The sequence below is a fragment of the Pipistrellus kuhlii genome, unplaced genomic scaffold (genome assembly GCF_014108245.1).
Source record: "Pipistrellus kuhlii isolate mPipKuh1 unplaced genomic scaffold, mPipKuh1.p scaffold_m20_p_22, whole genome shotgun sequence".
NCBI lineage: Eukaryota > Metazoa > Chordata > Mammalia > Chiroptera > Vespertilionidae > Pipistrellus > Pipistrellus kuhlii.
The window spans coordinates 8,204,302-8,223,993 of record NW_023425521.1 but is presented as its reverse complement, the minus strand read 5'-3'; the positions used below and the strand labels follow the sequence as shown (position 1 = coordinate 8,223,993).

At 40.5% G+C, this 19,692-nt stretch overlaps 1 protein-coding gene across 8 annotated transcripts in view; it reads right to left on the bottom strand.

Annotated features, from left to right (window-relative positions):
* The window catches only part of TEX2 (testis expressed 2), a 92,669-nt gene that overhangs the window by 27,585 nt on the left and 45,392 nt on the right, over positions 1–19,692 (bottom strand). For 7 of the 8 annotated variants that reach the window (XR_004990284.2, XM_036451077.2, XM_036451078.2 and 4 more), the window contains exons 3-5: positions 12,913–13,113; positions 11,135–11,474; positions 8,536–8,783 (exon numbers count right to left, since the gene is read on the bottom strand). Coding sequence is in view for 7 of the 8 variants with exons in the window: in XM_036451077.2 (XP_036306970.1) it covers positions 8,536–8,783; positions 11,135–11,474; positions 12,913–13,113 (789 nt within the window). In the remaining variant the exon portion in view is untranslated. The remainder of the gene's footprint in view (positions 1–8,535; positions 8,784–11,134; positions 11,475–12,912; positions 13,114–19,692) is intronic. The other variant, XM_036451083.2, reaches the window with a different exon arrangement.

The following is a 19,692-nucleotide window of genomic DNA, read 5'->3' as shown; positions in this document are numbered from 1 at the left end:
GGCAGCAGTGACATCTAAGGCAGTATGGTGAGGTTTGGAGGTTAGTGCAGGTAATGCATGGTGGTCACCATTGTTGTCACTATTGCTGTCCACTGAGGCCAGGCCAGACCCTGTGACAAGACTCCTCAGGCTCCCTCTTTTATGCCTCCCCAAAACCTTGAAAGACAGAACTTTTATGTCTATTTTAGGGATGAGAAAACAGATTCAGAGCCGTTCAGTGCCTTGCCTGAGGCCCCTCGTTTATTGGCAGAGCCTGACTCACAACCTCCTCCTGGATCTCCACCTGAGTCCTGTGGGAGGGTGGGAGGGGCTGTGACTGGCTCCTGGTGTGACAGACATTTCCCTCTCCGGAGGTTTCTAATTAGACTGTAACTTTATAGAAACAATTAGCCTTGGAAAGCAAAGGCCAAAGGAATTGGAAGTGCAGAAATCTGTCAACTGCCGAAACCGGTTTGGCTCAGTGGATAGAGCGTCAGCCTGTGAACTGAAAGGTCCCAGGTTCGATTCTGGTCAAGGGCATGTATCTTGGTTGCAGGCACGCCCTCAGTAGGAGGTGTGCAAGAGGCAGCTGATCAATGTTTCTCTCTCATCAATGTGTCTAACTCTCTATCCCTCTCTCTTCCTCTCTGTAAATAATCAATAAAATATATTTTAAAAAAAGAAAAAAAAATCTGTGAACTATTCACCCTTTCACTTCAATGCTTATGTAAATGCATCTGTCTTGCTCTCAGAGGTTGCCTGCAGCCATAACCACACCAGATACCCTCATCCTCTCCATGCCCCATACATATGCATTCATACCAGTGCGATCTGGGGTGGGCAGCTGTGACTGTGCTGATGTCGCAGCTGCATGCCTAGGCCACAAGCACAGTACAGAGGGGCTTGATGCTCATGAATTTGACACTTGGGGATGTGATGATTTGTGAGTACATCAAAGGTCTATGGCATGTACCTATGTGTGACTTTTCTGAAGCCTGGAGTTCTGAGGATCTGGCCTGGTGAACTGCTCACTGAGCTTGTGCAGGGCCTATCGGACTGCCCAGCACCCACCTGACCACTAGTCTTGTCAGAGCTTGTGCCATCTTTCTCTTTGGGGACCTGGGCTTAACTTGCATTTTCAACTAATGTTATTGCATGTGAAAGGAGATATTTTATGTTATAGGAGTCCTTCAAATTTGGAGTATTTTGAAAGGTCTCCCTAGTAAATGTTGGTGAGTCTCATTAAAAAAATTAAACTCTGGTTTTGAGGCAGAAGAATAAGATGCTAAGAAAATTCCTTGACAAGTGGAATGTGGAATGAGGGAAACAGACAAATAGTTAAACAAGGCAACACAATTAATAGCCTGCTAATAAATTGCAAGATCTTATCTTCTCTAACCAAGGATGGTTTACATTTCTCCTCCCCTACCAGAGAGTAAGTAGCTTAAATCCTCCATGTCAGGGAGATAGATAACAGAGACTCAGTTAGTTTCATTAGTGCCAAGCCAAAGTCCAGACTGGATGAAGTCAGAGGAATAAATAACAAAAAATCCAATTAAAGCCAGACAAATCCAAGACAAAAGTAAAGCAGTAAAGCTGACCAGAGAATGATCACAAAGCACCCTATTAGCTCATTTTGATGTATCAACGTATTAAAGAACACACCTGGAAAGCTGTTGAATATTCCATTAAGACCCTCCCCTGACACCCTCCCCCCAAAAAACTCCCTCTTTCAGAAAACAGATAAAAACTATTAAGACAAAAGACCCAATGCACATTCCCTTGAGCATGACTATGGCTCCCTTCTTTTCTCAGGTGTGTATCTTTTCTTTCTTCTCCTAAGCTCTAAAGGTCCCCACAAGATTTGCAACCTAGGAGGAGGGAGCAGTAGGCAGCAGCAGCTCATTCTGGGCTGACCCCCTCAACCTGTCTTCTAGGTCTCTCTTTGTGTATCTCAGTTTCCATTCCTGAGTCCATGCAGCCCAGTCTAGGCTCACTCCTGTTGCTGTCTTAAGCCTTTCCTTTGTTTCACTGTCCACAGCTTTAATAAATATGTTCTCTCAAAATCACCAGGATTGGTGTTGTGAAATATTTCCTACACATGACAGGGCAAACCGCCTAGTCCCGGTCCCTTTCTGATGACAGTTTTAAAAAATAATACATGTTGATCATTCTATTTCAGAAGACATGGTTCTACCTCACTCATTTTAAAGTCTGAAGAGTATTCTGTGTTTTTCTAATGCTGTACTAGAAATGTCTTTTGATATTAACCAAGACCTTTCTACCACCAGGTCCTGGACAAAGGAGCAGAAGTCTGTGATCAGTGAGCACTTATGCCACAAATTGTACATGTTATATGGAATCACTTTTCTCTCGGTCTGAACACCTGCACTCCACCCCTAAGGGGTTCTGGCCCAGCTTTTTGAGATTACTGTCTTGTCTTTGAGTCAGATCAGATTAGATATGTAGACTTCTCGGCAAACACTCACCCAAAGACCATGCTTTCCTCCCTGGGGGAATTTCGTAGGGCCTAGTTGCTGCCCACAGAAGGTACTGCTTGTCTTCCTTAGATCTGCAGGCCACATAAGAGAACAGATTTCTCTTTCCCTTCTCAAGCAGGAGAGTCTAACCTTTATTAACTTTTCTTTACAACCCTAGTTATTCACATTAAACAGGTTTACAACAACAAAAAAATTTTTTTAAATAGCAAGAAACAAAGGCTATTTCACAATTTATATCCAAGCCAAAGGCATATGATGTGGAAACAAATTTCAGAAATAACTGACAAGCAGGTTGTTTTTTGTTTCAACAGTTCCTTTTTCTAATTCAGGCTTCTCTCCACAGACTCACTGAGAACAAAGAAAAATCCAAGAGCATCAAAACATTCAGAATGCCTCAAAGCAGTTTATGAACGAAGTCTGGATTCAACAGGCTGCTATTATAGAAAGAACTCACTTCCAATGAATGTCATAAACATTAAAGAGCTTAAAGAAAATGTACATATGTTTCCTAATATTGCTGTTTGGTTGTAGAAAGGAATGGAAAACTACCCATTTTACCATTTCAACTATATTCGTACGTACATTTACAAAGGGCAACTTTCAAAAAGCAGTTGGAGAGGTCAATGATCTGAAGGTGAAAATGACTGTCATAACTGAGTAGCTTTCGGGATACATGTTATTAAAAATTAACCTCCAAAATAAAGTCGTAGAGATTTACTTAATTTTGTGGTATAACCTTTCCTATTATAAATGGCCAGGAGACCAACCCATGTTTTTTTGTTACAAAGAGAGCTTAGTGCCTCTGATCCTAAGGTTTGAGCATATACAATCTGGTACCACTGCGAGTTTTACAAAGGGCTGCTTGGTCCAGGAGAAGGTACAATGAAGACCCTTCCCCAGGGCTGTTAGCTATAAAAACAATGCATAGTCATTATAGAAAACACCCATAATCCCACTATCCAGATGTAATTATTTAAAAACACTTTTTACTATATTTCCTTTTAGTCATATACGTGTGTGTGTGTGTGTGTGTATATATTCTTTTTAAAAAAATACATTTTATTGATTTTTTACAGAGAGGAAGGGAAAGAGATAGAGAGCTAGAAACGTCGATGAGAGAGAAACACCGACCAGCTGCCTCTTGCACACCCCCTACCAGGGATGTGCTAGAAACGTCGATGAGAGAGAAACACCGACCAGCTGCCTCTTGCACACCCCCTACCAGGGATGTGCCCGCAACCAACGACCGGAATCAAACCTGGGACCTTTCAGTCCGCAGACCAACGCCCTACCACTGAGCCAAACCGGTTTCGGCCACATACACATTCTTTTAAAGGATATAGAGCTTTTAAAAAAGACAAAATTAGATCTAACTAACATAATTTTGTATCCTTTTTATGTATAGCTTCATTAAGATATAACTCACATACCATACAATTCACTCATTTATAGAGTACAATAAATAGTTTTTAGTATATTCAGAGTTGTGAACAAATTTTAGAGTATTTTCATTACTCCCCAAAGAAACCCTAAATCCATTAGCAGTCACTCCTCAATCCTCCCCAACTCCATTCCTACCACTACCATTAACATTAGCCCGAGGCAACCAACCACTAATTTATCTCAATGAATTTGCCTATTCTGGACATTTCATATAAATGGAATTATACAATATGTGTTTTTTGTGACTAACTTCTTTCACTAGGTAAAATGTTTTCAAGGATTTTCCAAGCTGTGGCATGTAGCAGTACATCATTCCTTTAAATTTCAGAATGCTATTCTATTAGATGTATATACCATACTTTATCCATTTATCAATTGATAGATACTTCAGCTATTTTCTACTTTTGGCTATTATGAAGATTACTGCTATGAATATTGGTGTACAAGTATTTGTGTGGACACAGGTTTTCATATCTCTTGGACATATACGTAGGAGTGAAACTGCTGGGTCATATAACTGTTTAACATTTTAAGAAACCAACAAACTGTTTTCCATAGCAGCTGTAGCATTTTACATTCCTACCAGTAATGTATAAGGGTTCCAATTTCACCACATCCTCAATAATACTTGTTATCTGACTTTTATACTAGCATCCAAGTGTTTGTGAAGTGGTATCTCATTACGGTTTTGATTCACATTTCCCTATTGGTTAATGACAGAGTATTTTTTCCATATGCTTATCAGCTACTTGTATACCTTCTTTGGAGAAATGTCTATTCAGACTTTTTGTTCATTTATTTAAAAAATATATATTTTATTGATTTTTTACAGAGAGGAAGAGAGAGGGATAGTTAGAAACATCGATGAGAGAGAATCATCAATCAGCTGCCTCTTGCACACCCCCTATTGGGGATGTGCCCGCAACCAAGGTACATGCCCTTGACCAGAATCGAACCTGGGACCTTTCAGTCCACAGGCCGACGCTCTATCCAATGAGCCAAACCAGTTTTGGCTGATTTTTTGTTAATTTCTTAATTGAGTTACTTACCTTTTTATTATAGATACTAGACCCTTATTGGATATATGATTTGCAAATACTTTCTCCATTTTGTGGGTTGTCTTTCCAAATTTTTAAAATATATTTTTTATTGATTTCAGAGAGGAAGGAAAAGGAAGAGAGATATAGAAACATCAATGATGAGAGACAATCATTGATCAGCTGCCTCCTGTAGACTGCCTACTGGGGATCGAGCCCGAAACCCAGAATCAGACCTGGGACCCTTCAGTCCGCAGGCCGACGCTCTATCCACTGAGCCAACCCAGCTAGGGCTCTTTTCAATTTCTTGATGTTATTATTTGCAGCACGAAAATTTTTAATTTTGATGAAGTCCAATTTATCTACTTTTTTATTTGGTTGTGTGTATTTTTGGTATCTTATGTAAGAAGGCTTTCCCTAACCTCAAATCACAGAGATTTACACTTATTTTTTCTTCTAGAAATTTTACAGTTTTTAGCTCTTAAATTGAGGCCTACAATTTATTTTGGGTTAACTTTTGTATATGGTGGGAGGTAGGGGTCCAACTTTGTTCTTTTGCATGTGGATACCAATTGTTCAGAACCATTTTTTGAAAAGACTATTCTTTCCTCAACTGAATTGTCTTGCACTTTTGTCTATATCCTTCCTAAGGTTTATTTTTAAATTGTATACATGCCTTCACATTTCTTACTTATTATATATTCTGACTTTAAATGTTTGAAAAGCCAACTTTCAGGAGAGAAAGGAAAATCTTTAGAAAATCACTCCCCCAATTAAGATTTTCTGATTTCTATTCAATTCCTACTTACTTTGTAGGGTTCTCAACTCCTGATAACACAAAACAGGGAAGATCATATGATCCATTTATAGATAACAAGATAATTAGTGCAACTAGTAAAATAAAGAACTATCATTTATAACACCCAACCTACTGAGCCACTCGGGCCAGGGCTAAGAACTATCATTTATAAAGGAAAGCATGAAGAGCAATAAAAGTGGTACAGTAACACTGTAGCAGATCTTATTTTCCAGAAACAGTGCAATGATATTTCACATCCCACATGCTCTTCCAAGAAATCTGCTAATCTCTCAGCAAGAGGTGGAATCCCTGCCCTTCTCCTTGAAACTGGGAGGGCATTTGTGACAGCCTTGACTAATAGAGCACAGTGGAAGTGACATTATTTTACTTCTGAGACTTGGTCAGAAAAGACAATACAGTATTCACTTAGCTTTTTCTCTAGGGATGCTTATCTCTGTTCACACAATTATGGCTCTCTGGTCACCCCTTTTTCTCTAGGGAAGGAGGAGGAGGAGGAGGAGGAGGAGGAGGAGGAGGAGGAGGAGGAGGAAGGGAGGAAGGGAGGGAGGGAGGGAGGGAGGGAGAGCTGCAGAGTTTGCAGTCTGGAAGACTTGGATTGGGGGAGAAAGGCCTTCTGACCTCAGCATGACGACAGGCCTGGATTTCCGTTTGTTGTACCGAGTCTTTATTGAGAAAAGATTAAATCATTCTTGCCTGCTCTAAGGGGCCCAAAAGTACAATGTGGTTTTTAGATTTTCATGAGACTTAGAAGAGGAAATGAATGCTTACTGGAAAGGTTCGTATTAGAAATCTGCCCCCACCCTGGGGGGGCACTGCTGGGTTGAGAGGCTGAGCGGTTGGCCATCAGGGTCTCCCAGCCCCCTGGGCTCCCACAGAACATGCTCTGAGGAAACAATGTTCTAAAACCTGTTTTTATTTAAGGAGCTCTTTTAAAAAGCAAGCTTTTTATTAGATAATTTTCTTACATCAGCGCACAATTCTCCCCCTTATTTCCCTGAGTCTGATGAGTCCAGGCAGCTGATAGCAGAGGGAGGATGGGAGTTTGGGGGAGGGGAATTCACTACTGATAAATCAGACATTTCCAGAACAGTTTTATATTAACCCACTCTAACTGATGGACAGTCTACTTCCCGCTCTCGCTGGTAACTTAGGGCAGAGGCAGTCAGCCAGCAAAGGTACATGGTCTTTTTAGCCCTGATAAAGTAGGGTACATGAGGAGGGCTCAAGGCCTCTTCCACACTGAAGAGCTCAATGAAGTGAACAAAGACTAAAGGCACAAAGAGGAGGGTATCAATGCTTCCCATTAAGAACATATAGTCCCTCTAAGAGGTCACTGGCTTCATGCTCCATAGGTGGGAGGCTGTGTCTCAGATTAGTGGAAAGTGATGGCAGGAGGCCTCATGTCAAGCAAGGTTTTTTGTTTGTTTGTTTGTGTGCTTTTTGTTGTTAATCCTCACCCCATGATATTTTTCCCATTTATTTTAAAGAAAGTGGAAGGGAGGGGGAGAGACAGAGAGAGAAACATTGATTAGTTGCCTTCTGCACATGCCCCTGTCAGGGCTGGGGGACGAGCCTGCAACCAAGGCATGTGCCCTTGATTGGAATCAAACACTGAGACCCTTCACTCCGAGGACTGATGCTCTAACCACTGAGCAAAACCAGCTAGGGCTCAAGCAGTTTTAGAATGACCTACCAGCTGGGGCCATGGTCTCATACCAGGTTTTGCACACTCCATCATAGCAACTGTGAAATTAAGCTACAGTACTAAAGAGCCTAATAAAGTCTGGCATATGATAGCTTATATTATTTATCTTATCACAGATGGTAGTGAGTCAATATCTAGATTTTTACACTTTGGAAATAACCCTGGTGGTGAATCTTCAAAAGCACTGGACGTAGCTGAGGCGTCTGAGAATTTGAGAATACAATGGTCATCGAAGAATTAGACCTCTATTACTAATGATTCTGTGAACTTCCCTCCCTACTGATCACCCAGTTACTCATGTGAAAAACCAGACTGGTTTTCTCACACCCCACATCTAATTTACCAGCAAATCCAGCCAGCTCCCCAAAACACGTATTCCCAAAGCAGCTCCTTCTCAACATCGGCTGTTACCACCTTGACCTCAGTCCCATTCTACACTGCCAACATTGCCTCCCACCCACACTTTTCCTCCTATAGCCAATTCTCCAAGGAAAGCCACTTACTTTGTAAAACTTAAATCAGATCAATATTACCCCCTGCTCAAAACCCTCCTGGAACTTCTCAGACCCCCTGGAACTGATCCAATGAGGCCCTGCCTCTGGCCCTCGCTCATTGTTTTCCATACAGTCCTCATCACAATTCTTTGAATACTCCAAACACATATCCTGCTTTGGGGCCTTTGTACTTGCTGGTTCCCCACCTGAAATGCTCCTCCCATACCTATCACCATGGCTCACTTCCTCACATTGGTCAGGTCTCTGCCCAAATGTCACCTCCTCAAAGAGACCCACCTTGACCACTGATCTGAAAAGAAGTTCTGGCCACTTTCTGTACTCCCTTATTTGGCTTTATTAATTCGTATCACCACCTGATGTTTGTTTCTTGCTATCTCCATGACTTCAAGTTACCAGAGGGCAGGGCCTCCTCTTTCTTGTTCATTACTGTGATATCAATCCCTAGAACAGGGCCTGGTACACAGAGGTGCTTATGTATGAAGAAATGAGTTTAAATGGAAGATCAGAAAAGCCACTCCTTGGCAGCCAGAATTACCTTTTTTCCAGCCGTGGGGCTGCTCTCCGCACTCTGCACGGGACTCTTCTGGGGGCTTCGATTCTCTTGGGGGACACATCTAGCCATGTACACGCTATAGTCTAGAAGCATCTTCTGCCGCACACTGCCCATCAGCTCCTTCTGCTTTGGCTGGGACATAATCTCCTCCACGCTGCCTTTACTGCTGCTGCGACTGTGGGTCAGGTGTCCCGAGGGACTGCTGTGTCTGCTGTGTGAGGGCAAAACCCCTGGAGCAAAGAAGTGAGGGCTGTTAATATAGATGAAAGGAAGGACTACAAAGTAAATGAAATGCAGAGCAAAACCACTGGGTTACATTGAGAAAAGCAGCTAAAAGGTTATCAAATGACTATTTAAAAAATAGTGATAAGTCATAAGGTTGTAAGTAAAAGCAGCTAAAATGCTATCAAATTACTATTTAAGAAATATTTATAAGGTAACTAGAGGCCCAGGGCATGAAAATTCATGCACTGGAGTGGGGAGTCCCTCAGCCCGGCCTGCCCCCTCTCACAGTCCAGGAGCCCTCAGGGACAGGAGGCAACCCAGCAATCGGGAAGGTGACGCCTCAATATACCTCTGCTGCTGCCCTAGTTACTTGAGCCTTGGGGGCCCTAAGCAGCAGCCATCAAGGCTTGCCTGCACCTCGGGCCGGCCCTGGGTGGCTGGGGGACAGAGGGGACTGGGGGACTCTGGAGGCAGGTGTGCAGAGTGGCTGGGCCCACCTGGAGGCAGGCTTGGCTTTGCCACCTGCCTGCTGCCCTGGCAGGGCTGAGGGGACTGGGCACCGCTATCTTGTGGCTATGGGCACCACCATATTTGAGGGCATGGCATTAAATTAGCATATTCCCTCCTTATTGGCTGTGGGTGCTGCCATCTTTGTGACAACATGAGGGTCAATTAGCATATTCCCTCTTTATTAAATAGGGTACTCACCACTCTAATAATAGATAACTTTTTACAACAGTTTTTATTCCTCCCTAAGACAATTCAGAGTAATGGGAGCCATGAAATGCACCAGTTCGTACTTTTTTTCTTTTTCCCAGTGATCTCTTAAGGTCAAATAATGGACTGGCACATACCCAGGGGCAAATGAAAAGTGGGCAGAAAGGTAATTGTTCATCCACAGTTCATGGCAATTTCAAACGTGCCATCTTCCATTCAATAAGGTTTTTATCAAGCACTTTTCTAGGCCAATTCCACATCAAAATGGAGAATAATCCCTGCCTTTGAACTTGGGTACCTAGTCAAATAAATCACAATTTTCTGTAAAAAGTATTGTAGCTGAAGCATGACTAAAGGACTTTTAGGGAAGAAAGAAGGTGGTGACCACTCTGCCCAACAGAGTGGAGAGGTGCTTACCCCAGTACTGATTTCCACAGGAAGTGACCTCTGGACTGCCTCTTGAAATAACTGGCATTTTCTTGGCCCAGGATGGGGAAGAGCATTCCAGGTAAAGGGTATCTATCTATCTATATAAAAGCCTAAGCGATTGAATGACTGTTTGACCAATCGCTATGATGCATACTGACCACCAGGGGGCAGATGCTCAATGCAGGAGCTACTCCCTGGTGGTCAGTGTGCTCACACCTGGTGAGTGCAGCTGCAGTGGGTCAGCCTCTCCAGTCTCTGTAGCAGTGTTCTACTGAGGCGGCAGCAGGCACAGCAGGCTGGGATGAGCGGGAGCAGTGCAGCGCCCGACCCAGGCTCCTCCCCGGCCCCCTGCCACTTCATACACTATTACATTCCCCAAGGGGTCCCGGATTGCAAGAGGGTGCAGGCCAGGCTGAGGGATCCCAATGGTGTACGAATCCATGCCCCGGGCCTCTAGAATGTAATAAGCAGTGATAGGTCACAATAAAGTTCAGTGAAGTTCCAAGCAGAGGACATGGGGCAGAGGGATAGGAAAATGAGCAGAGGTCATGATCATCGATGCAAATGCATTGAGTCTAGATGCCAGAGGATGCTGCATTTATAGGTGATTCCACATTTTGCTGGGGGACATATGTGAGCCCAGGGGCTTGATAGCACTAGCTGTCTCATTATAAAAATAGTTGTGCTGTTGCTTCTTCTTTCAGAGAAAATTTTTAGAAATTTGCCGGGACCAGTTTGGCTCAATGGATAGAGCGTCGGCTTGGGGACTGAAAGGTCCCGGGTTCGATTCCGGTCAAGGGCATGTACCTTGGTTGCGGGCATATCCCCAGTAGGGGGTGTGCAAGAGGCAGCTGATCGATGACTCTCTCTCATCGATGTTTCTAACTCTCTATCTCTCTCCCTTCCTCTCTGTACAAAATCAATAAAATATATTTTAAAAAAAAAAGAAATTTATATAATACATAAATATAATCCTAAGGAACCACCAAAGGCTAAAAACATACACCTGCAAATAGTTTCATCACTGGTTGAATGATTCAGTATAAAGAGTCACAGTGATTGGCCTAAAAGGCAAATGACTCATGAGAACATACCTTAGGTGGCAGACAGTCATCAATTCAGAGTGGGCTTCCTTCCTTTCTATCTGGGAATGTCAATTCTCCTAGAAGTCCTTTAAAAATACATAAACATTTAGTACCCTTGTCATTACCTGATTTACTTCCAGGGATACCAGATGGCTTCTTGATTTCTGACTTCAGCTTAGTTGCCAGAATAAATCTCCTAAACCACTCCTCCTTTTCTCGGCCAGTTCTCCCAAAGAGATACAATATCTGATCTCTCTGGCCAGATCTTGTTCCTTCCTGAGGATGGGGTGGCTTCTTAGGGTCCTCGATTCCCGGGTCTCTCTCAGCTGGTGGCTTTTCTTCAGAAGTTTCTTTGTCAGTTTGGGTCTTGGACATAAAGTCATCTTGTTGACCAAGCTCGATGCAAATGGGATATTTTTTATTCCAGATTCGTTTTCGAGCCAAACTTTTAGGTACAAGATAAATCTACAGAGAAAGGAAAAGTGATGATTCACATACTAAATTAAGAATTTGCTACATTGTGCATTAAAATATGTAGAGTACAAGTGCAAACTTTATAGTATTTTTTACTAAAATGATGAATTATTTTTTACTAAAATAATTTCCACTTATCTATAACATGACTATAGACTTTGTAATAAGATTTTAGAAATGACTTGTTATTCTTCTTCAAAATTATTATAGAAAGCAGATGTTTAAGAATTTTCCAAGAACAAAAAATATGTATAATTTTCAGGTAATAATAGCACATTAATTACATAGTGGATCTTCATCAACTAAGTCTGGATATCAACTGAGTTTAATGACCCTGGGCCAAATGTAAGCTGGGAAGAAAACAAGAATTTATAAAACTAGATCTAGAGGAAAAATTCTATAACTAAAGCTATTTTAAATATTTATATAATTTTGCTGAGACCAGTTTGGCTCAGTGGATAGAGCGTCGGCCTGGGGACTGAAAGCTCCCGGGTTCGATTCCGGTCAAGGGAATGTACCTTGGTTGCGGGCACATCCCCGGTGGGGAGTGTGCAGGAGGCAGCTAATCGATGATTCTCTCTCATCAATGTTTCTAAATCTCTGTCCCTCTCTCTTCCTCTCTGTAAAAAATCAATAAAATATATTTTTAAAAAATTTATATAATTTTGGAAAACCTTAAAGATCAGTCTTATGAGTTATAAGAACAGAGAATCTATAACTTTTTGGAGTAACAAATAATTTACATTTCTCAAAAACACAAGTATATAATACTTTTATCAAAGTGTAGTTATTTTGCATTAATTTTCACATCTATAGAGACTTCATTAGTTATTATCCTAGCACCACTACCTACAGCTTTTTATTTGACTGAAAAATTTAACTCTCAAAGTCAGGAAAGTGTGCTATGCCCTGTTCCTAGAAGTGTGGTTCCTGACCAGCAGCATGGGTATCACCTGGGAATTCATAAAAATGCAGACTCTCAGGCCCCATTCAGAACTGCTGAATTCAAGTCTGCATTTAAAAAGATGCTCAGGAGCCTGGTTGGTGTGGCTTAGTGGTTGAGCATTGACCTAAGAACCAAGGATGTCACGGTTCGATTCCTGGTCAGGACATATGCCTGGGTTGCAGGATTGATCCACGGTGGAAGGCATGCAGGAGGCAGCCGATAGATGATTCTCATGGATGTTTGAATCTCTCCCCCTCCCTTCCTCTCTCTGAAATCAACAAAAAGTTTTTAAAAAATAAAATAAAAAGATGCTCTGAGATTCATATAAAATTAACATTTGAAAGGTTCTGCTCTAAATTGTACTAATACTGTAAACACACACACACACACACACACACACACACACACACACACACACATATACTTTTTAAAGGGGAAAAATGTTTTTCACTAATCTAAGTTTCCTAAATTAGTTGGACTTACCTTGCTGTCTGAAAGGTCATAGATTTTCTGGCTGATATAGGTGACCTCTGGCTTTGTTTCATTGTAGCTTGCCCTCCTGGATATATTTTTATTGGGTTTTGAAAGTCTTAAGGTCCCACCCTCAAGTCGAACAAAGACTGAATGTGTCAAAGTTGCATGGTAAGTTTCTGGATCATAGTTGTAAATTTCATTCATCCAACCCTGATGAAAAAATACTTCTATTAGTAAAATAAGAATAAATACAGATCAGATTCAATGTGAAAATGATGACCATTGGTATTTGGGACACTGAAATCAAACCTGATCATAACTCAAGTGTTAATTTATTAATGCCTTCAGGTTTCTGAAACAAGTGCTAGCTTGAAGGATAATCAGTGCTGGGGAGTAATTTGGTATGTTTTTTGATAAACAAAAAGCTGGATTTGGTGGAGAATGACAATCAATGTCCATTATTATCATAAATAAAAGGTTATTTTTCTTTTGTAAAGCTGACAAACAAATCAAGAAACTCAAAAGAATTGTTCATGTAAACAGAGCAAGTTTTTTTGCCCTGTCCTCCTCTGGGAGTGAGTTATCCTACCCAACCTTGTCTTCCCCAGTAGCCAAATAGATACACCCTCTCCTCAGCCTACTTGCAAATTTCTTTGAAATTTCACAGATCATATTAACTCATGCTACTATTCCAGGGCCCAGAGAACACCTACCATTCTATTTCTATTTCACTAAAATAATATAGTAAAGCAGATAATTGAGAATTAGGCACTAAATAAACCATAGATAAGATCAATATGTCAAAAAGCAAAAGTGTATAGTTACTAACGAAACCGATTTGGTTCAGTGGTAGAGCCTCGGTCTGCAGACTGAAAGGTCCCAGGTTCGATTCCGGTCAAGGGCATGTACATTGGTTGCGGGCACATCCCCAGTAGGGGGTGTGCAAGAGGCAGCTGGTCGATGTTTCTCTCTCATCGACGTTTCTAGCTCTCTATCTCTCTCCCTTCCTCTCTGTAAAAAATCAATAAAATATATATTTTTTAGAAAGTGTATAGTTACTTACATGAGTAAAATATTGGTCCAGGGTCCCCTCTCAATCAATATAAATGTACTTAAACATCGATTTTTTAATTTTATTTTTTATTTATTTTATTTTTAAAATATATTTTATTGATTTTTCACAGAGATGGAGAGGGATAGAAAGTTAGAAACATCGATGAGAGAGAATCATCGATCAGCTGCGTCTTGCACACCCCCTACTGGGGATGTGCCCACAACCAAGGTACATGCCCTTGCCCGGAATCGAACCCGGGACCTTTCAGTCCGCAGGCCATCGCTCTATCCACTGAGCCAAACCGGTCCCAGCAAACATTGATTTTTCTAAAAGACAACAAACATATTGAAGTGTATGAACAATATACAAAGGCTCAACACACCATGAAATTGTGCTAAAGCTAATCTCACAGCTGTAAATCAATATTCATCATTTAACATTCTGCCTGCCCCACAGTACTTTCAGATGACATGGGTGGCCCAGATCTCTTTAAAAGAAGTTCTCTAGAGAATTTTAATTGATATCTTCCCACTCCTTCCCCAACCCCCATTTTATAAATGTCTTTCTAATGAGCAGAGAAATGCGAACACTCACTACACTGGAGTTGAGATTGTCATTCTTTTCAAGGAATAGCTATTTATATGGTGAGTGCTTGATCTCACCTTGAAGTCTGGAGGACCTCTGCAAATGAGGAATACTCAGATTTATCTTTTATTCATTTATCTATTCATCAAAACATTAGTTGAGCTTCTCTATAGATAAAGTAATGTGTCAGGAGTTGATACAAAGATTAAAAACAGGACAGTATTCTTGACCCAAATCAGTAGAGAAGAATTAAGCCTTAATTTTAGCATCTTGTGACCACACTGGAGCAACCATAAAAAAAATTTGGCACAAAGAATATGTCATGGAAGTAAAATTAGACAAATATACTTCTCTGTCTTGGGAGATGTGAGTAAAATTTATGAGCCAATTATATAGATTTATGTACTTCAATATATTTTATTGCATGAGATAGGAGTATCTCTCCCTCCTCCCAAAGAGTCACTTGTGTCTATTAAGAAATGTTGAATCAGCCGAAACCGGTTTGGCTCAGTGGATAGAGCGTCAGCTTGGGGACTGAAAGGTCTCTGGTTCGATTCCGGTCAAGGGCATGTACCTTGGTTGTGGGCATATCCCCAGTAGGGGGTGTGCAAGAGGCAGCTGATCGATGAGTCTCTCTCATCGATGTTTCTAGCTCTCTCTGTCTCTCTCCCTTCCTCTCTGTACAAAATCAATAAAATATATTAAAAAAAGAAAGAAAAAGAAATGTTGAATCAAAAAGCAGTAACCATGAAAAGATGGTGTGATCTAGGTGTTTATAAAGAAATAGCAATGAATAAAAAAAGGGAACAAGCAATACAGAGCATAGTGGGGCCTGAAGTGGACTGTATGGTCAGAGCATCTGTTTAGATGGCTCTAGTTTGCAAAGTGTAGAACTAAGTATATTTTTTGGTTCACAGTTTTTTGCCTTTTTCTTTAGGCTGTTAGTGTGGTGAAGTTACACTAATTGATTTTCAAATGCTGAACTAGTCTTGCATTCTTGGGGAAATTATTATTGCTTATGATGAGTTGAAGTTGGATCATACCAGTTCATGAGAGCTGATTCTACACATCTCTTCTCAACTATACCTTCAGTGATTTCATGTTGGTAGCTTGCAACTGACTGGTGGGAGTTCTTACACCATGAAAATCAGTGAACAGTACAAAGAGGGCTTACAGGCCACCCCAGAGAACCAGTTTATCACTACAACACTATGATTATCCTTTTGATATATTGCTGAGTTTGATTGCTAATACTTTGTTCATTTTTTCCTCTAAGTTGACACGCTGCTCAAGCCATAATGACTTTTTCCATGCTAACAGTACTTTATTGAGGTACAATTTGCATGTAGTAGTAAAAGTAACAAATCTTATACATATGATTTCAAAAATACTAATGTTCATAATAATAGCTCACATTTAAGCTCATATTATGATCTAGGCGCTTCAAGGTGCATTATCTCCTTTACTTTTGCCAATTCCCTATAATTTTATAGGTGAGGAAAATAGAGAGGTAAGTGATTTGCCTACAGAGTGGTTTTTAAAAAAAAGTGATCTAGAGAGTGGCGAATCTGAGACTTAAACCAAGTCTACCTGACTCTGAGGTCCAGGCTCCTATTCACTCCACAGCACAGACCCACCTTCAGTCTAACACATGTGTTTCCTCAGATCATGGCAATGATGGCACTTCTCCCAGGAAGCTGCCCTGATCACCTAAGTTACTTTCCTCCTATCACTGTATCTGTTAACTGCCTGGTTTACTTAACCACAAACTCCATAAGACAATAATAGTTGTAACAAATGTTTGGCAACTGAGTACATAAATGTATCCTTAGCCAGAGGGTGGCTGTGAGGATTGAATAAAAGCTGTATATAAAGCACACATAGGGACAGCTCCAAATGCATAAGGGGAGACAAGCAAAAGAATGTGCTGGGACCATACTAAGTGCAGGAAGCTGTGGAGGTTACTTTAAAGTAGGCAACTTGATCACTGTTCCCAACCAAAAAAAAAAAAAAAAAAAGTTACAATTACACAAAACAGCACAGGTAAAGAAAATAAGTAACCTCAGAAAGAATCCTAAGAGTAAAAAAAGTTAAAGCTTTTCAGAAACTGAACAAGCTCTATCTCATACAGCAGAGAGAGATGGGTGACTGGAGCCCAGGTTCCCTGACTCACGTGTAGAGCTCTTTCCAGAACACTACAAGCTTTGATAGGAAACCGGAGACACTCACAGGGGATGCTACTTAACCCACATTAATCAAGTATCCAAGATGCAGACTGGCCATTGGGAGGCTCAGGCCAAGAGGTGGCCAAGCATAACTCAAGTCCCTCTCATTCTATACCCCTAATGCACCCCTACAGACGAAAACCAGGCTGCCCTTGCAGAAAGCAATTTCCCAATGCAAATCCTAATTGCCTTTTACACCACTGACCAGTCGGTTTTTTCTGGGGCTTAACCAGCTCCCTGGTAAGCTGCACAAAGAACTTCCAGAGCTCAGTGGTCAAACATCAAATCCTGAGAGCAGCCCAGCAACTCAAAGGCCTTCACCCTGTTTCTTATATAATCCCAGCCCTTCACTGCTCAGCTATTCTAAAATTCTCAACTCTGAATTTCTTACCAAGTAAGATAGTACTCCAACTTTATTTTGTTATGGGACATGGGAGTGGGTATAGAGAGATACAGCATATAGTTAGCAACACAATGCATTTCTAGTCAACTACAAAACTCAGATATGCTGTCAACCTACATTAAAGTGACTCAGACAAGCCTTGTTTCTTTCAGCATGCCACTGAAGGACAATGACCACAGTCAGCCAGGCTACAGCTGTCTGGCCCACAGACTGGTCCTGTGATTCCATTTGTAAAAGGTCAGGGTTTTCTCTTCAGTCTCTGGTGGATTTAGAAGCCATGTCTGGCTTAAAGTACAAACTGCAATCTATTAAGAGACTTATTTAATACTTAGAAAGATTAAAAGCTATAATTAACCTTTTGCAAAATAATAAAGTCTGGAAGAAATACTATTGTGCTCACTTCTGGTTAAAGTGCCAATCAGGAGGTCAAGGCCTGATACTGAGCTGACCAGAGGAAAACACCAGCCTCTGGCCTGCGGAAGTGAAGGGCATTTCTCTGTCTTCAGTGCATGAGGTTCCTGGGCTGACACCCTGCTGTCACAGGGCTGTGCTGGCATTTTAAGCTGCCTGTCACTCACATCCCCTGTATTATTCCTTCATCTAGTCTAACAGGGAAGGTGCAAATCCTAAATAGAAGAATAGAGCCACAATCTGAGGTCCCGCTGCTGAAAATTATCTCTAAAGAAGACAAAAAGGTGATTACTTTTTTTTGTCCCCCAGGCTAAAACATAAGCAGGGTTTTCTTTTTGCCAGGCTTAAACCCTTTTTGATGTATTTATTTGATGGTTTAGAACCGGAGTCATCAGTTAAAATATGGTATCATAGATCATGAAGTTAAAGAATATGGCAGGAACAGTTTACTCAACTTTATAGAACTTTAAATCCAAATTTGGGTTTTTCTATAAAAGACAAATAGACCTATACATACAAAGAAATCATACTATGAATGATGGCCTCAAGCAAATAGTCAACTTTCAAAATAAATGCTGCTTGAAGACACCATCAAGAATAAAGAGAGCCCTAGCTGGTTTGGCTCAGTGGATAGAGCGTTGGCCTGTGAACTGAAGGGTCCCGGGTTCAATTCCAGTGAAGGGCATATGCCTGGGTTGCAGGCTTGATCCCCAGTAAGGGGAGGGGGGTGCAGGAGGCAGCCGATCAATGATTCTCTCTCATAATTGATGTTTCTATTTCTCTCTCCCTCTTCCTTCCTCTCTGAAATCAATATTACCTCCTTCCTCTCTGAAGTCAATGTTGTCTATTGACATATATTTAAAAAAAAAAAAGAATAAAGGGAAAAATAAAGTCCATTAAGGGAGGGAAGCATCAGCATCAATACCATCCACATCCTCCAACTACCTGTATCAAGGTCACCTTCACAGCTATATCACTAGAAGCAAAGAAGTCAGGGTTAAAACCACAGATTCTGCCTGTACCTGAGAAAATGGCTTTTATCCCAGCTTTTCCTATCCTTTGGGGCAGCACGTCTCCAAGAATACTTTTAGTAATGCAATGGCAAATAGTAATAGAGGTCAGACAACACGCATTCAAATTAGATAGAAAATAATATGATCTCTGAAGAACCACTGAAACAATCAAGGTCTGATTTCTGTTACTACACAATAAACATTAAGTCATATTAATAGTAAGTGTTGAAATTATAGGATGATAAATAGATTAGCAAGCAAATAAATTAGTAGCTTTCAAACTTTTTAGATCAGAGTAAACATTTTTTGAGTATGTACCCATAATACATACATTTACCTATAAATTATGTACATGTTCTAATATAATACAGTTTTTATAAAAAATGAAAAAGAGAAGTAAAGAGAAGATAAAATGTTTAAATTTTTCCTTTCTGATAGTTTTTTCTATCTTCACCTGACACCTCAAGGCACAATATATCAATATATACTTAAAGTGAGGCTCATGGTTAATGATAATGAATGTAAATCCATATTTCAAATAATGCCGAAAATTTCCAAAAACTTTAGCCAAAGGTCAATATATGATAACCTATATGTTGAATATAAGCAAGGTGTATTTATTATTTACATTCTTTTTTAAAAATTTTTATTAAATTATTATCTGTGTACATATTTTAACATTGCCCCCCCTCCCATACATATTATTTACATTCTTAGGAAGAGTAAAAATATACACAAATAGAGACTCTGATACTTTCTTCTTGTATAATGCCTTCAACAACTCAATTTGGATACCACTGAAAGAAGCAACTGAATGAAACAAGGCCACAACAGAAGCCTGGGCACCCCACCAATATAATAGATTGTGGGGCCTGTTGCTTATAATCTTGTAGTCTTTGGAGGAAGAGCAAACTTCTTAAAGGCTAGTTATTATACAATAAGAAGTCTTTGATGGATTTAGTATTTTATTACATTAAATATGAATTTTAGAGATGAAAATACATCTAACATTGATTTTTTTTTTCATGATTAATTCCCTACTCTTACAGAAACATGATGAGAAATCTCAGTTCCACAATGCCCATAGCCTCTCTCCTC